At 36.8% G+C, this 23,935-nt stretch overlaps 5 protein-coding genes across 5 annotated transcripts; 4 read left to right on the top strand and 1 right to left on the bottom strand.

The window, feature by feature from the left end:
- The first annotated feature begins 1,297 nt into the window (after positions 1-1,297).
- Positions 1,298-2,236, top strand: LOC133322185 (uncharacterized). Its single transcript, XM_061531229.1, has one exon. It carries the CDS (start codon positions 1,298-1,300, stop codon positions 2,234-2,236), a length of 939 nt encoding a protein of 312 aa, XP_061387213.1.
- Positions 2,237-8,430: 6,194 nt separating this feature from the next.
- On the top strand, positions 8,431-16,858 carry LOC133322174 (HEAT repeat-containing protein 5B). The gene is made up of 8 exons (XM_061531218.1): positions 8,431-8,790; positions 8,855-10,486; positions 10,560-10,833; positions 11,220-11,252; positions 11,477-12,340; positions 12,408-13,403; positions 13,519-15,472; positions 16,524-16,858. Exons 1-8 carry the CDS (start codon positions 8,453-8,455, stop codon positions 16,856-16,858), a joined length of 6,426 nt encoding a protein of 2,141 aa, XP_061387202.1. The 5' UTR covers positions 8,431-8,452.
- Positions 16,859-18,974: 2,116 nt separating this feature from the next.
- LOC133322184 (peptidoglycan-recognition protein SC2-like) lies at positions 18,975-19,532 on the bottom strand. The gene has a single exon (XM_061531227.1). The coding sequence runs from the start codon at positions 19,530-19,532 to the stop codon at positions 18,975-18,977; it is 558 nt and encodes a 185-aa protein (XP_061387211.1).
- Positions 19,533-20,527: 995 nt separating this feature from the next.
- Positions 20,528-21,085, top strand: LOC133322183 (peptidoglycan-recognition protein SC2-like). The gene has a single exon (XM_061531226.1). The coding sequence runs from the start codon at positions 20,528-20,530 to the stop codon at positions 21,083-21,085; it is 558 nt and encodes a 185-aa protein (XP_061387210.1).
- A 1,845-nt stretch (positions 21,086-22,930) lies between these two features.
- On the top strand, positions 22,931-23,488 carry LOC133322182 (peptidoglycan-recognition protein SC2-like). The gene has a single exon (XM_061531225.1). The coding sequence runs from the start codon at positions 22,931-22,933 to the stop codon at positions 23,486-23,488; it is 558 nt and encodes a 185-aa protein (XP_061387209.1).
- The last annotated feature ends 447 nt before the right edge of the window (positions 23,489-23,935 follow it).

The following is a 23,935-nucleotide window of genomic DNA, read 5'->3' as shown; positions in this document are numbered from 1 at the left end:
TCAAATTTCGTGTAAATCGAAAGATATTTACTTTAAATCGGCTCCGAAAGTGATTCTATGCATATTCTGAAAAGGAACCATGTGTCGTATCTCGTTTCCTTTTGCCTGTTACAGACATATGTATGTACAGAGACATAATACCCTGTACCCAGTGTTAAATATGTGTGCATAACCATCAACGCTCGCCTGTGTTTTATTAGATTAGTATATCTATCATGGTTCATTCATATATGTCACTTCTCCCTCTATAATTCCTTGATTAGTTTTGTCCCTCAACAAGACACAAACGGTAATAACAAAATCCAACACCTAATATATTTTTTTAAATCTGACTAGTGGTCAAATGGCCGCACTAAGCCAAAACCCATACACACACAATAAAATGCTTTCTGACCAATAACACCTAAACGTTAACGTTTTTGGGGCTTACCGTTTTATTTTTTTATTTTGGTTACGGTACGGAGGAAAAAAGTAAATAAAACAACGATAAAAGTGTATTCACCTTTCTTGCGTCTTCCGGACGCGAGGGATAGCATGACGACAAATTTCAAACGCTACGCTGTGCATATTCATTAAGCATTGGACTACTTCAGAATAGAACGCCGCCGTCGCCGTATTTAGGGGAAATAGATTTTGACGTCGTCATTGCCCAACACCATCACAATCGTCATTACCTCAAAAACTTTTACTTAAAAAAGCAAACGTTAACTAGTCATGTTGTTTGACTCATTGCATTGTTGTCATGTTTTACAATGTATACCCCCACTTGTTGTAGGGCTCACTCATCGTCATCCGAACCAGATGAAGCCAACAAGATGGAATGCAGTTTTACCTTTCTTTTTCGTAAATTTTTCCTTCTTTGCTTCTTCGTTTTTTTTCTTTTTTGTGATTTATTCCAAGAAAGAAAGAACGAAGAGGTCGCTTAATTTTTTTGTTATTGTCGATTATGGAAAATAACAAAAACACGAAATACAACAACAGAATACCACCGCACAACAACACCACAGAGCAGGCAGAGCTGTCTGCTTTTAGTTATAGTTTTTGGGATGTAGAGTTGACGACGCTTTAAGCCAAATCTGTTTTTTAGTCAAGTTCAAGTTCTGAAGGGAAGAAGAGTTGTGTTTAAAAATATATCGGGCCCACAGAGAGACAGAGTGTGTTGTCGTTTTAGCGCAAGAAAAAAAAACACACGCACATACACACACCCACAAACACTAGTATGACGTATTAATCGTACGCCATTAAACCAATATCGGGGATTTTAAAACAACGTTTTAAAAAATATTAATAACATAAAATGTTGTGGAAACTTATATTGATATACCTTGTGACGACAAGGCTTGAGATCTTTGTTTATGGCGCCAATCTACTGGATAGTTATTTACCAGCATCGATGCAGGCTCTGGCCTACTACATTGATCATTTACAGTATGAACCATTGTCGTCGACAACGGTGGAGCCACCTTTTATGGCAGACGATGCGATGAATAGTTCTTCAACAACAACTACAACAACTCGCCGTCCATTTACAACCAATAAACCGGGCTCAACAACTACTGGTTGGTGGAATCCTCCATCCTGGTGGGGTGGAGTTGCCCCAACTACCACCGAAACCCCCACAAATCCTCCCACACCAGCCCACAAGCCAGCCTTATATGCTCCAGAAAATCCCCTCAAACTTAAACATGAACCTGAAGGCTATGAAATATTCTATGAAATGGCCGAGAAACCAGATGGTCTGGCAAATCTACCACTCTCCTTGATACGTGACATTATTACCGAACCAAATCATGATGATTTCAATAATGATGTAGAATCTCTGGATAATTTTCTACGGCTCTATGATGACAATTATGGTCGGGCCACAATTGATTCGGACACAGCCATGGATCGTTGGTCTACAACTTCGACGGCCGGCAAAAAACGTATACCACCCACAAAGCCATATGTTGAATTCCTGCTGGTCTATGATCTCCTCAAACGTGATGCCAAGTCCTCAAATCTCAGTAAATATGAAGGATATTCGGATAATTTGCTACAGGATCTAAATGAACTCTCAAAAATGTCTTCTGCTCGCCAGCTGCACACACTCTTTCAACGCATGCTTGATCGTCGTGATATACAACGCAGTGATGTGGTTTCTCGTATACGGGGTTTAGTTAAGGATCTGGAAAATCCGGATGGTGCCACAGTTAAAGCTTTGCAATATATACCAGCCATGCCATTTTTACCATGATTTATTTTTTTAATTATTTTATTTTTTAAATTTTATAAATGTCGTCAAAACTACTGATTATTTTGTATTGTTATAAATAAAAAAACAATTTGGAATACAAACCAAAATATATTCCAAAGTATACAAATCCAACAACAACTAAGAATTATGAGAAGATACGAATATCATGGAAAGATAATAGAAAGTGTGTGTTTTTTGTGAGATGAATTTCGAGATGAGAAAAAAGTGCTTTACCATCGATCGTATTCGTTACACCTTTGGCAAACAAAAAATGTATATTTGAATATTTATTAGTTTCGAAGAGAAGAAACAGCAGAAATAGATTTTTTATTTAATTTAAAGAAAAAGTAAACACAAACGATGATCATGATGATAATGGTGAATCCAAGTAATAAATTTAGGATAAATATTTTCTATATTGGAAAAAAAAATCTGAACCAAATTGAAAATTTAAAAATTCTTTGGGTTTTGTGTGCAAAATGGTAAAGGAAATTTCTTTTAAGGGACTTGATTTTCCACAATTAAACAGATTAGGCTAGTCTTTAAACAGATTAGGCAAAGTTTCGTGAAGATCAGTTCAGATTTAGATATAGCTCCCATATATATTTCGTCCGATTTTATGTAAATGGTGGTCCACAATTCGCTATATAACTTTCGATTTGCATTAATTTTCGCACAGCGTACTGAATTGAGTCTTGAACGATGCGTACTAAGTTTTGTGAAAATCGGTTCAGATTTAGATTTCGACCGATGCTATGTAAATGGTGCCACAAAGTCCCTATAAAGCTTTCGATTTGCACGAAATTTGGCATAGCGTACTGAATTAAGTCTAGAATGATGTGTGTTAAGTTTCGTGAAGATCGGTACAGATTTAGATATAGCTCCCATATATATTTTCGTCCGATTTGTAATGGAAGTACAATTCGAATATTTTTCAAAATTAAATACAGTAGGCAATTGGTCGATGTAAATAAAGGCAATGCATCTCAAACGGGTCTACAGATTTATCTTTGGCGATAACTTCCAAACATAAACTTTTCTTTTAATTCTCGATATGCCACTTTGTACGGAATTTTTGGTAACCAAATCAATGTTGGGACATTAGTTTTTATGTTTCTCCAACCTGTCTGCATTATTTTCCCATTGCACCCCATAGAACTTCTGTCAAATGGTATCATCTGTACCATCTATCTCAAAAAAAAAAAAAACAATAAAAATGCATTTCAGTCGGTATTTTAAAATGTGTTTTGTGTGTGCTCACATTTATTTTTTGCAAAGCATCAATTGTTTAAAACACACCCTAACCTTTGAATTACTTCCTCTCCACCCCTACGCCCGATGTGTGTTTGTTACCCTTGCAACCCCTGTGTGTCGGCTGTCATCCCAATATTGGACACATTAATGAGAAAAGGCAAAATAATAATAAATATTTTTTCTTTTTACTTGTGAACGAGTAGTGAGTGAGTGGGCACCGGCATTACCATCACATAGCATGTGTGTTCTACACGATGTGGTTGGTTAGTGTATGTCTGTCTGTCTGTGCCGCGCGAGTTCTCTGTACATTTTTTCCTTAAGTCAAAAAGCTAGAAGAATAGTGGCGTTTCGCCTTACCCCGAGTGAACATTAAAGCGAACAGCGGCGGTCGAACCGAGCACCATAAGTAAACAAAATTGTTTGAGTGGATAATAAAAAAACGTAGTTGTTGTTGCTGTGCTTTAAACAAAATTAAGTCATTGTTTAATTATTTCAATGTTTTAAAAGCAAAAAACCAAAATTGAAGAAGAAATATCAATTTCAATGGTTATATATATGTGAAAGACCCAACTCAATAATAAATTCAATGTCATAGCCTTTGAACTTGCAAATAATGGCTTATTGATTTCTATGTTTTTGTATTTTTATTCTGGATGAAAAGAAAGGCCAGTTAACAAAGGAAATCAATCATTGCCTTTTTGTTTCGAAAACAAAAGAAGGCTCAGTGCAAAATAAAAATTTATAATAAAACGTGTGTGTTCACCACTTAACATTTCATATATGGAATATTCTATATTTATGTGCATCAACCTTGAACTACTACTAGTGGTCCTAACCAAATAGCATACAATCGATGTACTACTATTCAACAGCCGCCACCACCACCAAGTCATTCAAACAACAACATTCTTTTTAACCAAATATGTGCAATGGCAAATTTGGCAGAAACAAATGTTGTTCGCACACCTCACTTTTTGCATAAAGTCTTCAATGAGGCCAGAAGGTAGGTAGGCCCAAAATGGCTAAAAACTAACAAAAGAAAATACAAGCGATCAAGTAGTATGACAACGTTAAAGGAGTTTGGAATTTCATTCTACATGAAAAAATGTTCCAAATACATATATTTTGTGGGTTTACTTTCACGCGTCAGGTCTTGGTTGAAAAAATATTACATCCTAACATGGAGGCCCAGAGAGGGAAAGAAAGAATCGTCATCTTCAATACGTTTAAAAACAAAGAAGCAATATTCTTGCTTGTTCCAAAAAAAAAAAAAAAAAAAGATTCCTTTTTTCTGCCAAAACCTGTTGATCATCTTCCCTTGCAGTAGTGCAGTGCAAGTGTATTCAATGTGTGTGTGTGTGTGTTTACATAAATGTTAATGGAAAAGAAATCCAAAAAAGAATAAGGTTTCTCCTTATTCTTTATGGAATTTTAAGTGCAAAATTTTTATATTGTACGGAATACATTAAATTTTCTGGCACAGTTTTTGTGCTCCGAATAATTGAATGAATGAATGTGAGCGAATAAAATAATAAATGCGTCATATATTCGTTGTTCCACAGTTTTGTGTTATTCACTTATAGGCATTTTAACAAAAACCATTTTGAAAAAAAATTAAATGACTCAATAGCTTTTGGAATTCTATTACAGGGTAGTGTCTGTTGGGATGTACAATTTATAAACCAAAGTCCCTATATATCTTTAGATTTGCACGAAATTTGACAAAGTACTGAATTGAGTCAAGAATGATGTGTGTTAAGTTTCGTGAAAATCGGTTCAGATTTAGATATAGCTCCTATATACAAATTTTCGTCCGATTTAATGTAAATGGTGTACCAAAGTCCCATATATCTTTCGATGTGCACGAAATGTGGCATAGCGTACTGAATTAAGTCTAGAATGATGTGTGATATGTCGATATTGGATAATGGGACGGGTGAAATTGGGCGCCATAAGCTATAAGTCGTTTTAAATTACAGTCGAAATCGCTGATAACGATGATCAAGGAACCGGCGAAATTGGTCGCTGTATGCGATATGTCATTTTAAACGATACAAAAACAAAGTCATAACGTCTCTCGGGTCTTTTGGATAAGTCGTTGTAACCGATATGTCGTTATTATTTACCTTAGTACCTCGACGATCTCTCTTCTTCATTCGAATAAATTTCTTTCTTGCGAGTATTCTTATAATATACCCAGAAAATGAGGAAGCAATTCGAAGATGCATTTAATGATCTTTTATATGATTTGCCCAACGGAGGAACGAGCAATGTCAAGCATAACGAGAGGATTGTTCATTGTTGTGAAATATATTCATTTAAAATCCATGACAATGAATTTTTGAATTCCACACCGTTGGATCTCTGAGATGTCTTTGAAAAAAATAAAAAAAAAAAAAATAATATACCCTCTAAACCTTCATATGATTCTTCAAATATTCATTAAAAAAAATCCGCTTCTTACAAACTTAATGAAATATTTATTAGAGGCCAATATGCCATTTATAAAAAAAATCTTAAAAAAATTCATGCCTTTGGATTCCTTTGAAAAATTCTTAAAAAAACCAGGCTCTTAGAGGCATATATGGCTTTTGAAAAATTCCTTAAATATCCACGCCTTTTGGAGTCCAACATGAGCTTTAAAATATTCTTTAAGAAACCACACCATAAACCTTGTGTGACCTTGAAAATATTCTTTATAAATGTAAGCCTTAAAAAATTTTTTAAACATGCTCCATAGGCGCACTTTATGATTTCTGGAAACTTCTTTAAAAATCCACGACCATGGAACTCTTTATGGCCTTCGAAAAATTCTTTAAAACGCGCATATGGAGCTCTTTATGGCGTCTGGAAAATTCTTTAAAAAACGCGCATATAGAGCTCTTTATGACCCCCGGAAACTTTTTTTATAATTCACGCCTATGGAGCTCTTTATGCCTTGTGGAAAATTCTTTAAAAATCCCCGCCTATAGAGCTCTTTATGGTCTGTAGAATATTCTTCAAAAATCCCCGCCTATAGAGCTATTTATGTCCTCAGTAAAATTCTTCAAAAATCCCCGCCTATAGAGCTCTGTGGGTCCTCAGTAAAATTCTTTAAAAATCTCCGCCTATAGAGCTCTTTTGTCCTCAGTAAAATTCTTTAAAAATCCACGCCTATTTAGCTCTTTATGGCCTCTGGAAAATTCTTTAAAAATCCACGCCTATGAAGCTCTTTATGACCTCTTGTAAATTCTTTTCCCAAACAACAGTCATAAGGCAGAAGTTCACATGTTGGATATGTTCCAAATACCCCGCATTCTGGAAGTTCTGAAATAATACGCGATTGGACATTATACGATAATGGATGCTGGAGAAAACTTACGATGCCGTAATGTGCTTTTCGGCATTCAATATCGGTTACCCCTTATCACAGACCTTTCCTTGACCAACGTGTAAGATCTAACCACTTTCCACTCGCCTGAAACCAAGGCGAAATCCCTTAAATCCCTCTATGTGAGATGATTTCATTATTAGTTCTCAAAATAGAGGAGGTAAGAGGGAGGTAAGAGGGCGTGTAGACTCTGTAGTTATTTTCCATACCCAAGACAATCATTAAAAAACAATTCAGAATACCCAAATTGAGAAGCCTACATCGTTCATATCTCATGGAACATGAAATCCCAAAATGCAGCCACTTAGATTGGAATGTGGGTTTGGAACATGTAACATGTGGCTATTGAATACCAAGGACGGCGCATTCGTTTAAGGGAACCCCCCATTCTCGATTTTTTATTTTTAAGATTTTCAATGGGCTGGTAAATCAATACCAATGCTTGTTACGGTGTGTAACTTTGCACATATATATTTGAAGATTTAAAAAGGAAGAAAAATAATTTACAAAAAATGTTTGTTGTTGTTTTTTGTGATTAAAGAAAAGTCCTTATTTTTGATGGCGGGCACACTGGAACATCGGAATCCGAAAATTTCAACGGTGTTAGAAAGAGTACATGTCTGGCTCTCGTATGAACTAGGATTATTGACTTCGCTCTAAAATTAACAAAATGGCGGACCTTTGGAAAAATATTTTTGAAAAATCGCCGATTTTTGACCAAAAACCAAGTTAAAAAATAAGGAAGATCTTCACCGATTGGCTTTATGCTAGTTCATACGATAGCTATACACTCACAGAGAAACGTGTAAAAATTTGGAATCGATTGGGTTATTTGTTTTTGAGTTATCGTGCCCGCCATTCGCAAAAAAATATTTAGAGAAAAACGTGTTAAAAGTTTGAGAAGCCCTTTAGCCATCACTTGATGCTGACACAATAAATCGGCTATATCTTCAAGAGTTATTGAGATTTTCACTTGAAATTTTGTAGGGACATTCTTGAATTAGTGTAGATTCGAATTAAATCAAAAACAATTTTGGCCCCGAGAATGGGGGGTCACCTTAATTCGAAAAACCCATTTCTAGTTAACAAAAGTTTGTATTGATTTGTTCTTCATTAACCCAAATATCATAAATAAGTTTTCTGAGGTTTCTTTAAGCATATTTTTATTGGTTTTTTATTAATGGAAAAACAGAAATAAATTTCACTATCTCCCTTTTTACTATATACACCCTAATGTGAGATGTCACACTTTTCAATTGGTCACACTTAAGCATATTTAATATTTATATTTTATTTTGCATCACGTCATGTATTCCGCTGATGACCACTCTTGTTTGTCTTTTTTTCAATATAGGCAGTCAATTATGAGCTCCTCATTCGTATTCGCACACACTCACACACATCAGTGGGATTAGTAATACAAAGAATTTGTTCATGGTAATGAAATGAAAATAATGAAACATTTTCTTTCTCTTCCTCTTCCCCTTTTTAGATCACTTACACTATTTGATACCGCCGCCGCCACCGATCATCAACTAAAGGCTAATTCAGCTGGTGGTGTTGCTGCCTCTAAGAGGCATATCAATGACATTATGGAGCTTGCCCATAGTTTATGCCTAAATGAAGATGCCCTCAAACAATTACCGGAACCGAAACGTTCCGTTTTCATATTCGAATGGTTGAGTTATTTGGAAAAGACCTTGCTGACCATAGATCGCAATGAGATTAAGACAAATCAAAAGAAATTGGTGCAGCAGCTGACAGCACAAATCAATGGTTCGCCTGGGCCACCAACACGCAAACTATTGGCCAATTGTTTGGCTACGCTCTTTTCGGTGGGTGATACATTCCTGTTGTTCGATACGGCAAATGTGTGCAATGACATCTTAAAGAATAAGGATGATTCACCTAGTTATTTGCCCACAAAATTGTAAGTATTCAAAAATGGTTTCCTTATGTAATAATCACCAATATTTTTTTTATATTTTCTCCAGAGCTGCAATATGTGTTTTGGGTTCAATGTACGAAAAGTTGGGACGCATGATGGGTCGTTCATACGAAGAAACCGTCAGCCTACTCTTGCGCACCCTACGCAACGCTGAATCACAGGCCCGTATTGAAATTATGATAACATTGGAGAAGGTGTGTGCCGGCATGGGCACCGCAATTGCAAATGTCCACAAAGATATCTACAAGGCCACCAAACATTGCCTGACAGATCGTGTTATGACCGTCAGGGTAGCAGCCTCCCGTTGTATTTTAGAAATGATACAGCATGCCCCTTTCCTATATCAGACAGAATTGGAAAATTTACCAGCATTGTGTTTCCGTTCATTCGATGGTAGTAATTATGAAGTTCGCTGTGCCGTGGCCAAGTTATTGGGCACCCTTTTGGCATTTACTCAACAACAACAAAATGACGCGAATGCAAAGAAACTTTCCGTACAGACAAGTTCCCAGTCGAAGACTGCAATGCGTACTGTGTCCCTAGATGAAACTTTAAATATTCTAATGTCTGGATTTCTAAGAGGTGGTGGTTCATTTCTTAAGGGTACGGGCGAGATAATCAAAGGTAGTTCCAGTGTAAACCGTGAAATACGTGTGGGTGTTACACATGCCTATGTGGTCTTTGTTGAGTACATGGGTAGTGTTTGGCTTGAACGCAATCTCACCGTGTTCCTATCACACATCCTTGACTTGGTGGCCAATCCCAAAGCAGCCTCATCTCATGTGGATGCGGTGTACTCGCGCAAATGTATTAATTTCATTTTACGTTCCGTACTGGGAAAAATGTTGGGTGAAAAGGCCCAAACCTCGGCGTGTAAGGAGCTGGTCTACATGATTGCCAAACAAATGAATTCCATTGATTTCAATCCCGAGAATGCCAAAGATTCGAATCAAGAAACCCTCTTCAGTCAACACTTTTTGGTATGTGCTCTGCAGGAATTGGGTTCTTTGGTATTGGGTTTGGGTACAACAGCACAAAATCTATTGGCCGATCAAACACTGAATGCCATTGATACCACCTGTGCCGTATTGGTACATCCCAGTGCAGCAGCAAGATTGGCATCGGCCTGGTGTTTACGCTGCTTCTGTGTGGCAGTGCCGAGTATGATAACACCCTTGATAGATCGTTTTGTGGATGCATTGGAACAGATGCGTTCATCGCCTGAGGCCATTGCTGGTTATAGCAGTGCATTGGCTGCCATTTTGGGTAGTGTACGTTATTCTCCGCTGGGCATACCCCACACTAAGGGTAAAGTGGTATTTAATGCTGCTGAGGAGTTGTTACGTTCCGCCTCCCAAAATAGTCGTATGTCATTGAATCGTACCCAGGCTGGTTGGTTGTTGATTGGAGCCATAATGACTTTGGGTTCACCGGTAGTTAAAGGTTTACTGCCACGCTTACTTCTACTATGGCGTCATTCATTCCCCCGTTCCAATAAAGAATTGGAATCGGAAAAAGCTCGTGGTGATTCATTTACCTGGCAAGTTACACTGGAAGGACGTGCCGGTGCATTGTCGGTAATGCACAGCTTTTTGGTCAATTGTCCCGATTTGATTAGTGAGGATATTACAAAACGTCTGATGACACCCATTGAAAGTGCTTTGGCCATGTTGGTAAAGTAAGTAGTGCGCTGAATGCCCTCAAATGTATTTTTTTTTTAAATTTCAATTTCATTTTCTATTTTTCAATAGCCTTTCTTCAGTATTAAAAAGTTATGGCACTCAATTGAAGGCCCCAGCTGCCATGGTACGTTTACGTTTGTACGAAACCCTGTCACAGTTACCAGCTAATGCCATGGAATCATCGTATACCCATTTACTGAGAATGCTCATATCGGAATTCACATTGGCCGAAAATCCAGCAAATACAACAAATTCTCAACTGCGAAATCTATGCCATGCTGAAGATTCTGTCATTTTGGGTACATGGCTGCAAGAAACGGATCATCGTATTATAGAAGATCAGGTATTGAAATATTGGATTAAATCAAACTGATGAAATGTGTAATCGTTTCCCTCCGATTTCATGGGGAGGAAATGATTTCGCATACCATGCTTGTTTAATATATATCCTCCACCCGAAGGTATATTTTGTCCGCAACTCTCCAAAATAATCCTGCTGACATCGAAGAGAGTTATCCACGTCTTTGAGTATTATTTTCAAAAATTAAGATCTTCAAAAAATAATTTAAAAAATCCATATTTACAAAAAATATTTCGAATTATTTCAATGGTGGTGGAGGGTATTAAATGTTCGGCCGGACCGAACAATCGGTATTTTTTATTTGTTTAAATGTTAATAATGATAATAAAAAAATAATTTTTTACAATTCTAACCGAATGAAATGAAAGATGGAACCGAATCGTAGATGGGATGGTGATCATGTAAGTTGTTTTCTTCAGACTTGTTGCTGGTTCGATAACTTTTCCCGCTTTGTTTTGTTTTTATTGAGTCTATCTTTGAGTTTTGTCTACAATCTAACGATTTTATTTTATACTTCATTTTCATTTGGTTTCTTTGTGCTGTTTATGCTGCGTTGTATTTTTTTTTTATTTACAATTTTTATTCGAAAAAATACCATTTTTGTTCTCCTTGTTTTCCTCTTTAGTTACAACCAAATAGTGCAGCAGGTTCGGGTGCCTTGGAACATGATCCATGTTGTTTATATCGTGCCACCGTTAACCACACTTCAACGATAACAACAAATGGTGCCTATGGCTATAAGGCAGATCAATGCCCAGGACCCCTACCCCTGGGTGTGGCCATTATCGACATGTCCATCGCCTTGTTTGGTCTGATATTTCCCAAAGTTGCTAATAAACATCGTCTACAGATGCTGGATCATTTTGCCGAATGCATTAAACAGGCCAAGAGTAGCCGCCAAGAAGCTGTCCAAATGAATATCTATACAGCCCTGTTGTGCGGCCTTAAAGTGTTGACCGACAGTAAATCTGGCATTGGCCAAGAAGATGTACGCAAAAGTTTCACCAATTTGGTAACAACTGGTCTAATTAGTTCAAATTCAATGTTGCGTTGTGCTTCAGCTGAGGCTTTGGGTCGTTTAGCCCAAGTAGTGGGAGAATCTCGTTTTACTGCGGAATTGGCACAAATTTCATTTGATAAATTAAAATCGGCACGGGATGTGGTAACACGTACGGGACACTCACTGTCATTAGGTTGTCTACATCGTTATGTTGGTGGTATGGGTTCATCGCAGCATTTGAATACCAGTGTTTCGATATTATTGGCTTTGGCCCAGGATATCTCATCACCGGTCGTACAACTATGGGCTTTACACGCCTTGGCATTGATAGCCGATTCTGGGGGACCCATGTTCCGTAGCTATGTGGAAGGCACATTGACTTTGTGTCTCAAGCTGTTGCTAAATGTGCCACAATCCTATGTGGATGTACATCAATGTATTGGCCGGGTTTTGAATGCTTTAATTACCACAATGGGTCCAGAGTTACAGGTGAGTGGAATTTATTTTTACGATTTCCATATATAGTACTAAAATATTAATTTTTTCGCTTGTATAGGGCAATGCTCAGGCCATTGTTAAAATGCGTCAATCATTCCTTTGTGCTGCCTCAGTTATGCATAACCATACCGATCCTTTGGTACAAGCCGAAGCAACTGGCTGTATACAACAGGTCCATCTTTTTGCCCCCGGCAGTGTCCATCTGCCCTCATTGGTCCCAACCCTGGTACGCAATCTCTGCTCCAATTATTTGACCCAACGCAAGGCAGCCATATCTTGCCTAAGACAATTGGCCCATCGTGAGGCCAAAGAAGTTTGCGACTTGGCTTTATCCATTAAACCCGATGATTGTCCAAAACTAGTCATTACCGAATTTGGTCTTCCCGGTATAATTTTTGCAATGTTAGATTCTGAAACGGACATTGAAATGTTGAAGAACATTCATGACACGCTGACCTCCATGCTGCAGTTAATGGCTGCTGAAAATCTCAGCTCATGGCTAAGTTTGTGTAAAAATGTCTTAACTGTGGCCGTTGAAAATTCCCCGTTGCCCGATGATATAGCTTTGTCTTCCAAGGCTGATGGTGGTAATACAAAATCAGCCGGCTCCGGTGCGGCAAGTGGTGGTAACAATGCAGCCGCTGCCAATAAAGATGTTGATGATGATGACGACGATGAAGATGATGCCGACGATGTTACAGAATATCATGCTTCAGATAATGCCTCCACACATCCGGCAGTGCAACCACGTTGGACAACACGAGTATTTGCCGCCCAGTCTGTGCGTAAAATAATGTCAGCATGTGAATCAGATTCACCGATACATTTTGATTTGTTGCAAGCCAAGGAAATGCAAATGACCAAATCAAGTGGAGATTATTTAATTCTGCACCTGTCAGAGCTGATACGTATGTCATTTATAGCAGCCACTTCGGATTCGGATCAGTTACGTTTGGAGGGTTTAAGAACCCTACAGGAGATCATTGATCGTTTTGCAAATGTTCCCGAACCGGAGTTTCCTGGACATCTGCTATTAGAACAATTTCAGGCGCAGGTATGTTGTCAGACGACTCAAATTGTTAATATATTTTATTAAACACCAAAAATTAAAAATCTTTGAAAAAATGAATAACGAATTGTTATTTTTATTATTTTGTTATCCCCTTTAGGTTGGAGCAGCATTACGACCAGCATTTGCCCCAGATACACCATCACATGTCACAGCAGCTGCTTGTGAAGTATGTTCCGCCTGGATTGGATCGGGTGTTGCTCGCGATCTCAATGATTTGCGCAGAGTTCATCAACTATTAGTATCCTCTCTCAACAAGTTGCACACCAAAACGAATAGTACCCAATTATTTAATGAATCCATGACAACATTGGAAAAACTAAGCATTTTGAAAGCCTGGGCAGAAGTCTATATTGTTGCCATGATATCCAATGGTTCATCACCGGCAGCATTGTTACAAAAACAATTGACAATTTCAAATGTTGTGCCCACATTAACCATTGACGACGAAGATGCCATGGGCTTCGATAAGAACTGTGAAAGCCTGTTGTCGCTTGTGAAGCCCGAATTGGATAACCTCTCAACCCATTGGTTGGCTGCTATGAAAGATCATGCTTTATTGCTATTGCCACCAGAATTCCAAAGTCAATTACCACATGATGGTGGAGCATTTTATACCCCCGATACCATTAACTCCTCGAAGCCTCATTATCTGGCATCATGGCCACCAATATTATATGCCGCATCCCTATGGCTAAAGGATGAAGGATTCCAATTGCATTTAGAAACCAATACTCAAAATTCCACAGAAACGGATAATTCCGATAGCTCTACATATGAAACAAACAACAACATATCGCATGGCTCATTGTCGGCAGATCGTTTTCATATGATTTTTGGCATATGTATGGAGGCATTGTGTAGTGCACGAACCTCAGAGAAACCCAAAAATGTCATCAGCTGTCTACAATCGATGTATACGATATTCGATTCCAAATGGGCACGCCGGCAATTGGTCAAGGATAAAGTTTTAACCATTGAACTGTGCAATGTTCTACACCGCCAGATTCTAACCAGTGATGATTTGTTTGTCCAGCTGCTGTGTATTGAAATACTCAAGCAATCTGTTAGGGCTTCCAAGGAGCAATTGGATGAACGTCGCGATGAATTTTTGGAACAAAACAAAAACAACGAGAACACCGACAACATTTCTCTGCAAGAACAAATTGATCAAATGGGCGAGGGTGGGGCGTCGGGTGAAATAACCCCCGGTTCTTCTCACATCTACGCTGTATTGGAAGTTTGTCTATGCCTGTTTGTGCGACAAATTCCCACCATGAACCCGGGAGCCGCCAATACAGTACAATTTCGTCAAGATCTAATAGCCAAAACTGCATTAAGTTCGCAATCCTTCTTCAACAAACTTGCCGAAGATAATGGTCGTTTGGTGGCCAGTGCTCTGGAATGTGTAGGGGAACTTACCCAGCTATGTTCTCCCAAAGGAGCCCTAGCAATACTCCCCACAATTTTATATATGACCACATCAATTATCAAAGAGATTGCCAACAAATCCGTAATCGATTCAACAATTTTGGCCAACACAGTAGCAATTCAGGCGGCCCTACACACCCTAGAAGCAATATGTAAAGATAAATGGTCCACCCATTCCAGCGTGGCCAGTGAATGGCAAGAGCTGCTACAAAGTTCTTTGGCCACAATTGTAGATCTGACCAAAACGGCCGGTGGTGATAACGATGATCGTAAAATGGACGAAGTTACAATGTTGCGAGCTATTGCCGTTTTCATACTGCACACCCCGGACACGGTGGTCTCCACACCCTCCCTACAATATCCTTGCATTAATCATTTCCGCCAGTATTTACAATCGGATAATATGTCGGTCAAATTGAAATGTATACAATCGGCACGTCTGATATTTTCCAATTCGGAATTGAAAGTTTCCACACCCTATATACATGCCTTGGCGCCACGCATCATCGAGGGTCTCTACGTGGAGACAGCCAAACAGCCACGCACAGAAATGGAATTACAAATTATCCTCGAGAGTATAATAACGGTGGAAGCTCTTATACAATTGGCTGAACCACAAAATCGTAAGTATATCAGCAATTGTATTGAATAATGTTGGAATTTTCTGTTTTGTAGAAAAACGTCTTAGTAGTTAGTATGACAAATCATTATTGTGTGATATATATATAGAAAATTATTCCACAAAGGATGGAATGGAAATGCAAAAAAAGATTGAACTCTCAATGTTTGTTCGATTAAAATGAAAATTTGCATATCGTACTGAATAAGGTACTGATTGATGTATGCGGAGTTTTGTTGAAATCGGTTCAGATTTAGATATGGGTCCCATATATATTTTTGTCCGATTTTATGTAAATGGTGAAGTAAACTCTCACCATTAGCACAGTGTACTATATATATATATATTTATATATGTCACAGAACAGGATATTATACGGAAGAACATCCCGGCATGGATCCAAAGTATTAATGGGTATATTATTTTGCCGATAATAAGTAATAATAATAATAATAGCATAAAATATAAAAAAATAATTTATTACAATTTGTTATTTTGTATCGTGTATTATGAGGCAAAAACTATGGTACAAACCTAATCTTAAATTGTTTCTAACAAATCTTGGCGTTTCATTCCTTCCTTTATTGGAAACAATTACAATTTATAAAATCTGGCTTAAAATTCGATAAAACTAAAAACAAATTTTTTTTTACAAAATATAAATATAACATCATTTGTATTTTCTTTCTTGTTTGTCTTTGTTTTCTTCTTACACATACCAAAAACATCATGCAAATTCTCTTTATGTCTATATACAACAATACCATCTCTATTTCCTAACCTAAAAAAAACATCTTCGTCCTTAACATTTCAAAATATTTCAAATACGAAACAAACAAAAAATAACCATCAAAAACATAGGAAATCTTATGCAAGGTAAATTTATATACATCGTACATACATATATATTTCTATAGCATCTCATAACTCATGAGCATTTTAAAAACTTAATTTAAGTGAATGAATTCTGTTGTGGTTAATATAATTATTGTTGTCCCTTAAATTTCTTATTGCTAAGTTTTTTAATTAATTTTTTCTTAATATCCATTATCTAGGAATACAAATGTTAACATTGTTGGTACCGGTGCTAATCAATTACTTGGCCGAACCTTCAAAGCTACGCAATTTACCCAAATATCAACGTCAATTACACGAACAGTCTTTGCAGTGGTTGATGAAAATTGGCCCCAAATATCCCCAGGAATTTAAATCGCTAATGAGTCAGTCACCGGAACTACGGCAAAAGCTGGAAGCTGCCGTTCGTTGTCAACAACAAACTGCCGCAATTGCCAGCCGGGTGCAACAACAAACGGCACAGGCTCGTAGTGGTCTTGAGAAACAACAGAAACCAACAATAAAACTGAAAACAGATTTTAGCAACTTTCAATAAATCACACTTCCTCCCCACCCTTAATAGTTTCCTCCAAAAAAAAAAATTACGATAAAAGAAAACCCGCCGCCAAATAACTATGCAAGGCAAAGTTTTTGTTGTTGGCATTATAAGTTTTAAGAAAACCTCCATCTATACATTTTTTTCTAGAATTAATAACAATTATTATTTAGAAAAAAAAACAAATATCTAAAATGATTCTATTCATACATATATATAAAAAAACATACCTAACATTATATATCAGATATATTTATTATTGTTGTTGTTGCTTCAAATAACAACCGCTATAAAGATAACAAAAAAAACTTAGAATAACCTAACAATCTATCACTAAATACTCTTGTGAGAAAATAATAATGGTATTTAGTTTTTAACATTTGACACAACTAAAAAAAACTAAATAAGAAAAACATGTATCTCATCATTGTTGTTATGTTAAATAAAACAAAAAAGTTATACTAAACAGAATATAAAGGAATGTTTGAAGATTAAAACACAATAATATTATAAATGAAGCAAGTAAAAATGTGTCAGAATGAAGTCCCGAAATTTTACCAACGAGTAAAACAACAAACCGAGGGATTTTATGGTATCAAATAGTAGCGGTGATGAAGTTACCCAAGAACCAATAAGTGATTTTCACACTGCACCAAATCCTGAAAAAAACCAAATACATCGACCCATTCCACCTATTCGTCGACCACAATGACGCATTCGACAGCCCAATCCGCTCAGGTTTAAAGGCATGGCATGGCCGCCACCTTTGTACGAATTCAGAAGAAGTCTACCAAAGTGGGACTGGCAGTAAATGGCGGCAAGGCCAAGCTGATGGTATCAACGCGCAATACGTCCAGTAGATTCAGACCAACTGTGAAAACTACAGCTTTGAGGTAGTTAAAGATTTTATATACCCTGGTACCGGCAAAAGCAAAACTAATAACATCAGCTTTGAAATCCGGAGAATAATAGTGTTGGCCAACAGATGCTATTATGGTCTGAGTAAGCAACTCAAAAGCAAGACCAAACTCACACTCTACAAGACGCTGATACTACCTGTGCTGTGGTATGGATCTGAAAAATGCGTACTTGCGCAAGCAGAAGAGACAGCTCTTGGAGTGTTTGAGAGAAAAATCTCCGGAAGAACTATGGGTCGATCTGCGTCGACGGTGAATATCGCCGTCGAATGGACCAATGAGCTATACCATCGGAGAGCGACAGACGGATCGAGCTGCAGCGGCTACGTTGGTCATACGGATCGAGTTGCAGCGACTACGTTGGCTAGGTCATGTTGTGACCTTTTTTCGCTTTTATATGCCTTTTAATGGTTGCCCTCAATAAAAAGGCATATAAAAGCGAGCCAGCTGTTGGTTTACGCAGAAGGGGAAGGCCACAAATCCGATGGAAAGATCAAGCAGAATACAACATCTCGAAACATGGTATTTCAATGGAAAGATCAAGCAGAATACAACATCTCGAAACATGGTATTTCAAATTGCATGAGATGCGCACAAGACCGACGCGCTTTGAAATCTTTTGTAAGCTTGGCTTATGGAACAACCGTTCTGGCATAAGACAGCTAAGTATGCAAGTATTAAACTACTTATGGTCGGGATTTTAAATATTCCACATAGCGGATCACAGAGCTTTAAACTGCTCATAACCGTTTAAATTTTCCAAATATCAGAATTCGTTCAAAAGTTTTTGCAATTTTCCCAATACTCTGGGTCTATAGTATAGACGAGCTGTAGCTAGGCTGACCAGTGAGTCCATGGTATAGAGCTTTTGACAGGTTGACCAAATGAGTCTATGTATAAAGAGGCCTGCAGCCAGGCTGACCAGTGAGTATATTTATATAGTCAAGCTGTAGACCAGTGAACCAGTGATTTATATAGGCAAGATTTGCCAGTGAGTCTATTTACATAGACGAGCAGTAGTCAATCGGGCCATTGCATCTATTTATATAAAAGTGCTGTAGCCATCCAGCCTATAGATATGGAGAAGCTAATCAGTGATTATAGATAATCTAATAAGTGAGTAAAACAAAAACAGCAAAAACCTTATTAATTTTTAATATTTATTTGCAAATCATTTTAAATATTTTATTTCCCCTAATTTATTTAGTTTTCCAATTGGGCCAGGTCTTAATTTCATTCCACAAATTGGTACCGGGACATTCAGTGGCACTAACCTGACGATGACCATACAAAGTATATTTGGCAATAATTTGACCACGAGATACAGCTTCGGCCAACAAATTCTTGGCAGCCTTAATTTGAGCAGCAGTGGGCTTGTCATTGTTGTAGTTACCCATAAAAGAAATACCCAAAGAGAGCGAATTATAACCCGATGCATGAACACCAACAGCATTCCAACCACGTCCCTCATAAATGTTGCCGTCACCACCAATCAGGAAATTATAGCCAATATCAGCCCAACCCTGAGTTTTCTGATGATAGCTTTGAATATTCTTCATTTGGGTAATGCACGCGGATTTGGTGGTACAATAAACACCGGCAGTGTGATGGATGATTACATACGATTTACCATTGGCCAATTTATCCAGAGTGCTGGTTGAGGGAGCAGCACCCCATTCCTTGCGGGAAATGATGGTAAGGCCGAGGGCGGCATTGGCACAAAACAGAATGGCGAAGAGGCCCAAAAGGAACTTCATAGTTGTTTTTTGGGGCAAAAGAAAAACTTGAATATTTATCCATTTGCATTTTCGGACGTATTTATATGCAGGTTTCCCAAGTACTTTAGTGCGTCAAATGGCAGCACGTGATTGATAAAGTAAGAGAGTATTATTTATAGCCTTAAATATTTAAAAATAATTTTTGTAGTTCATAAATATATCAATATGATTTTAATCAATTCAATATTGAGATCTGATAACCACACCCCCCGGAGATTGTTCATAAATTATCAATGAGATTATAAAATTTGGACATACTCACATAAGTGTGCCATGTAGATTTTTAGAGGTTTTAAATTAAGCCTTTCGACATTGATAAATTATTTTAGTAACAGATTTTATTTTTCTAATCTGTGAGTCTGTTTATGTAGACAAGCTGAAGTAAGGACAATTACTTTAGTATGACGTATTCAAATTTGGAGCAGACAATTGTTCACAATCTTAGCGATGTTTGTAGTTATTGAACTCCTTCAGGAGTCCTCTTCTGTAAATACTTAAAATATTTATTTAACCAAAAAATATTCCCTTCAACAAGGTTCACATTGAAATGATAAAGGAATTCTGCGCAATAATTATTTCCTCCTCCAAAAAAAAAAAAAAAAAAAAAAAACAAGATTTCAAAGTCCACAATTTCCCGTGAAGAAAAAAAATCACTTCGGACATCCTAAAATTATACTTGATGTACATACGTTTTATCGTCAGACTCATAAATTGCATTCGAAATTTATGAGAAATTTTAAAACGAATGTGTTGTCTTATCAGATTTCTGTTCGCTTCATGACTTCTAATATTAATTTATCAAATAATTATTTTTTTTAACATTCATTTTTTTCGTTCAAATCATAAATAACAACGGAATTAGTTGGTGCTGTCTAACTGAAGTACTTTGTACTTATTATTTTATGTTTTAGTATAAAAGAAGCAAATCAGTGCAATTGGAGAACAATTCAAGTTTTTCTATTCCCAATACAACAATGAAGTTCTTCTTGGGTCTCTTGGCCGTTTTATTTTGTGCCGATGCCGCCTTTGGCCTTACCATCATTTCACGCAAGGAATGGGGTGCTGCTCCTGCCAAAAATGCCTTGGATAAATTGGCCAATGGCAAATCGTATGTAATCATTCATCACACGGCCGGTGTCTTTTGTACCACCAAATCGGCGTGCATTACTCAAATGCAGAACATTCAAAGCTATCATCAGAAAACTCAGGGTTGGGCTGATATTGGCTATAATTTCCTGATTGGTGGTGATGGCAACATTTATGAGGGACGTGGTTGGAATGTTGTTGGTGTTCATGCTTCCGGTTATAATTCGCTGTCTTTGGGTATTTCTTTTATGGGTAACTACAATAATGACAAGCCCACTGCTGCCCAAATTAAGGCTGCCAAGAATTTGTTGGCCGAAGCTGTATCTCGTGGTCAAATTATTGCCAAATATACTTTGTATGGTCATCGTCAGGTTAGTGCCACTGAATGTCCCGGTACCAATTTGTGGAATGAAATTAAGACCTGGGCCAATTGGAAAACCAAATAAATGTAGGGAAACCAATAAAACTGAATTGATTTGCTAAGAAACGTTGAAAATAGAAAGTGTTTTTTTTTTATTCAATTTGTTTTAAGAAAATCTAATCGCAGATTTATTTTACTATTTCAATAACTGTCTTGTAAAAGGCGATTATATTTGAGTTAAACAGAATAAATGTAAGCCGATAGATCTTACTATCCAACAGGAAGAATTGCTGAGTATGAAGAACTTTTTCGTCCTACTATACTGCTTGGCTCACTAGTTTAAACATAAAATTGAATTCGGACTCACCACTGACATGTTTAGCGCTGTTTCTCCAGTGAAAATGATGAACATTTTATATAACACCCCAAGACTTGTCCCCCCTAATTTCTCTCGCAAATGTCGTCTACCCGACGGATAGACCAGATGATAAGAATATTAATAAGAAGGGAAATAAAATCTACGAAAAATCAAAGATCTGTGGTATATTGCACATTTTCCATCTTTATATAAAAATAGAACATAGATTTACGATTTTTTATATTTATTTCAGTCCTTCATACATTACAAGATACATAACATTATAATTTAATCCATGGCATAACTATAGTTATACCATGTATTTAATCCATTAACAATGTTATATTTCTAGGGGCGGTGCTGGTTCTTTTCGTTTAATGCTTAATATTTGATCAACCAATGACAGCTTCTTTTGTGGTGAAATTTTCATGCGTTTGGAAATTGGTTCCTCAATTCCATTATTATCATCATCATCGCAATCAGCAGTTTTACGTTTATCACATGAATCATTAACGACATCTTGATTATTTACTTGAGATGATGTTTCATCATTTGTTGACCTTAGCGAAGTATCTATTGAATCATCTGGGTTAATTATTTCAAGTGATTTTCGGACGTATTTATATGCAGGTTTCCCAAGTACTTTAGTGCGTCAAATGGCAGCACGTGATTGATAAAGTAAGAGAGTATTATTTATAGCCTTAAATATTTAAAATTAATTTTTGTAGTTCATAAATATATCAATATGATTTTAATCAATTCAATATTGAGATCTGATAACCACACCCCCGGAGATTGTTCATAAATTATCAATGAGATTATAAAATTTGGACATACTCACATAAGTGTGCCATGTAGATTTTTAGAGGTTTTAAATTAAGCCTTTCGACATTGATAAATTATTTTAGTAACAGATTTTATTTTTCTAATCTGTGAGTCTGTTTATGTAGACAAGCTGAAGTAAGGACAATTACTTTAGTATGACGTATTCAAATTTGGAGCAGACAATTGTTCACAATCTTAGCGATGTTTGTAGTTATTGAACTCCTTCAGGAGTCCTCTTCTGTAAATACTTAAAATATTTATTTAACCAAAAAATATTCCCTTCAACAAGGTTCACATTGAAATGATAAAGGAATTCTGCGCAATAATTATTTCCTCCTCCAAAAAAAAAAAAAAAAAAAAAAAAAAAAAAAAAAAAAAAAAAAAAAGATTTCAAAGTCCACAATTTCCCGTGAAGAAAAAAAATCACTTCGGACATCCTAAAATTATACTTGATGTACATACGTTTTATCGTCAGACTCATAAATTGCATTCGAAATTTATGAGAAATTTTAAAACGAATGTGTTGTCTTATCAGATTTCTGTTCGCTTCATGACTTCTAATATTAATTTATCAAATAATTATTTTTTTTAACATTCATTTTTTTCGTTCAAATCATAAATAACAACGGAATTAGTTGGTGCTGTCTAACTGAAGTACTTTGTACTTATTATTTTATGTTTTAGTATAAAAGAAGCAAATCAGTGCAATTGGAGAACAATTCAAGTTTTTCTATTCCCAATACAACAATGAAGTTCTTCTTGGGTCTCTTGGCCGTTTTATTTTGTGCCGATGCCGCCTTTGGCCTTACCATCATTTCACGCAAGGAATGGGGTGCTGCTCCTGCCAAAAATGCCTTGGATAAATTGGCCAATGGCAAATCGTATGTAATCATTCATCACACGGCCGGTGTCTTTTGTACCACCAAATCGGCGTGCATTACTCAAATGCAGAACATTCAAAGCTATCATCAGAAAACTCAGGGTTGGGCTGATATTGGCTATAATTTCCTGATTGGTGGTGATGGCAACATTTATGAGGGACGTGGTTGGAATGTTGTTGGTGTTCATGCTTCCGGTTATAATTCGCTGTCTTTGGGTATTTCTTTTATGGGTAACTACAATAATGACAAGCCCACTGCTGCCCAAATTAAGGCTGCCAAGAATTTGTTGGCCGAAGCTGTATCGCGTGGTCAAATTATTGCCAAATATACTTTGTATGGTCATCGTCAGGTTAGTGCCACTGAATGTCCCGGTACCAATTTGTGGAATGAAATTAAGACCTGGGCCAATTGGAAAACCAAATAAATGTAGGGAAACCAATAAAACTGAATTGATTTGCTAAGAAACGTTGAAAATAGAAAGTGTTTTTTTTATTCAATTTGTTTTAAGAAAATCTAATCGCAGATTTATTTTACTATTTTAATATCTGTCTTGTAAAAGGCGATTATATTTGAGTTAAACAGAATAAATGTAAGCCGATAGATCTTACTATCCAACAGGAAGAATTGCTGAGTATGAAGAACTTTTTCTTCCTACTAAACTGCTTGGCTTACTAGTTTAAACATAAAATTGAATTCGGACTCACCACTGACATGTTTAGCGCTGTTTCTCCAGTGAAAATGATGAACATTTTATATAACACCCCAAGACTTGTCCCCCCTAATTTCTCTCGCAAATGTCGTCTACCCGACGGATAGACCAGATGATAAGAATATTAATAAGAAGGGAAATAAAATCTACGAAAAATCAAAG

The sequence above is a fragment of the Musca vetustissima genome, unplaced genomic scaffold, assembly GCF_032173495.1.
Source record: "Musca vetustissima isolate MV318-11 ecotype Yass unplaced genomic scaffold, APGP_CSIRO_Mvet_v1 utg9148, whole genome shotgun sequence".
NCBI classification, from domain to species: domain Eukaryota; kingdom Metazoa; phylum Arthropoda; class Insecta; order Diptera; family Muscidae; genus Musca; species Musca vetustissima.
This window is presented reverse-complemented; position numbering and strand designations above follow the sequence as displayed.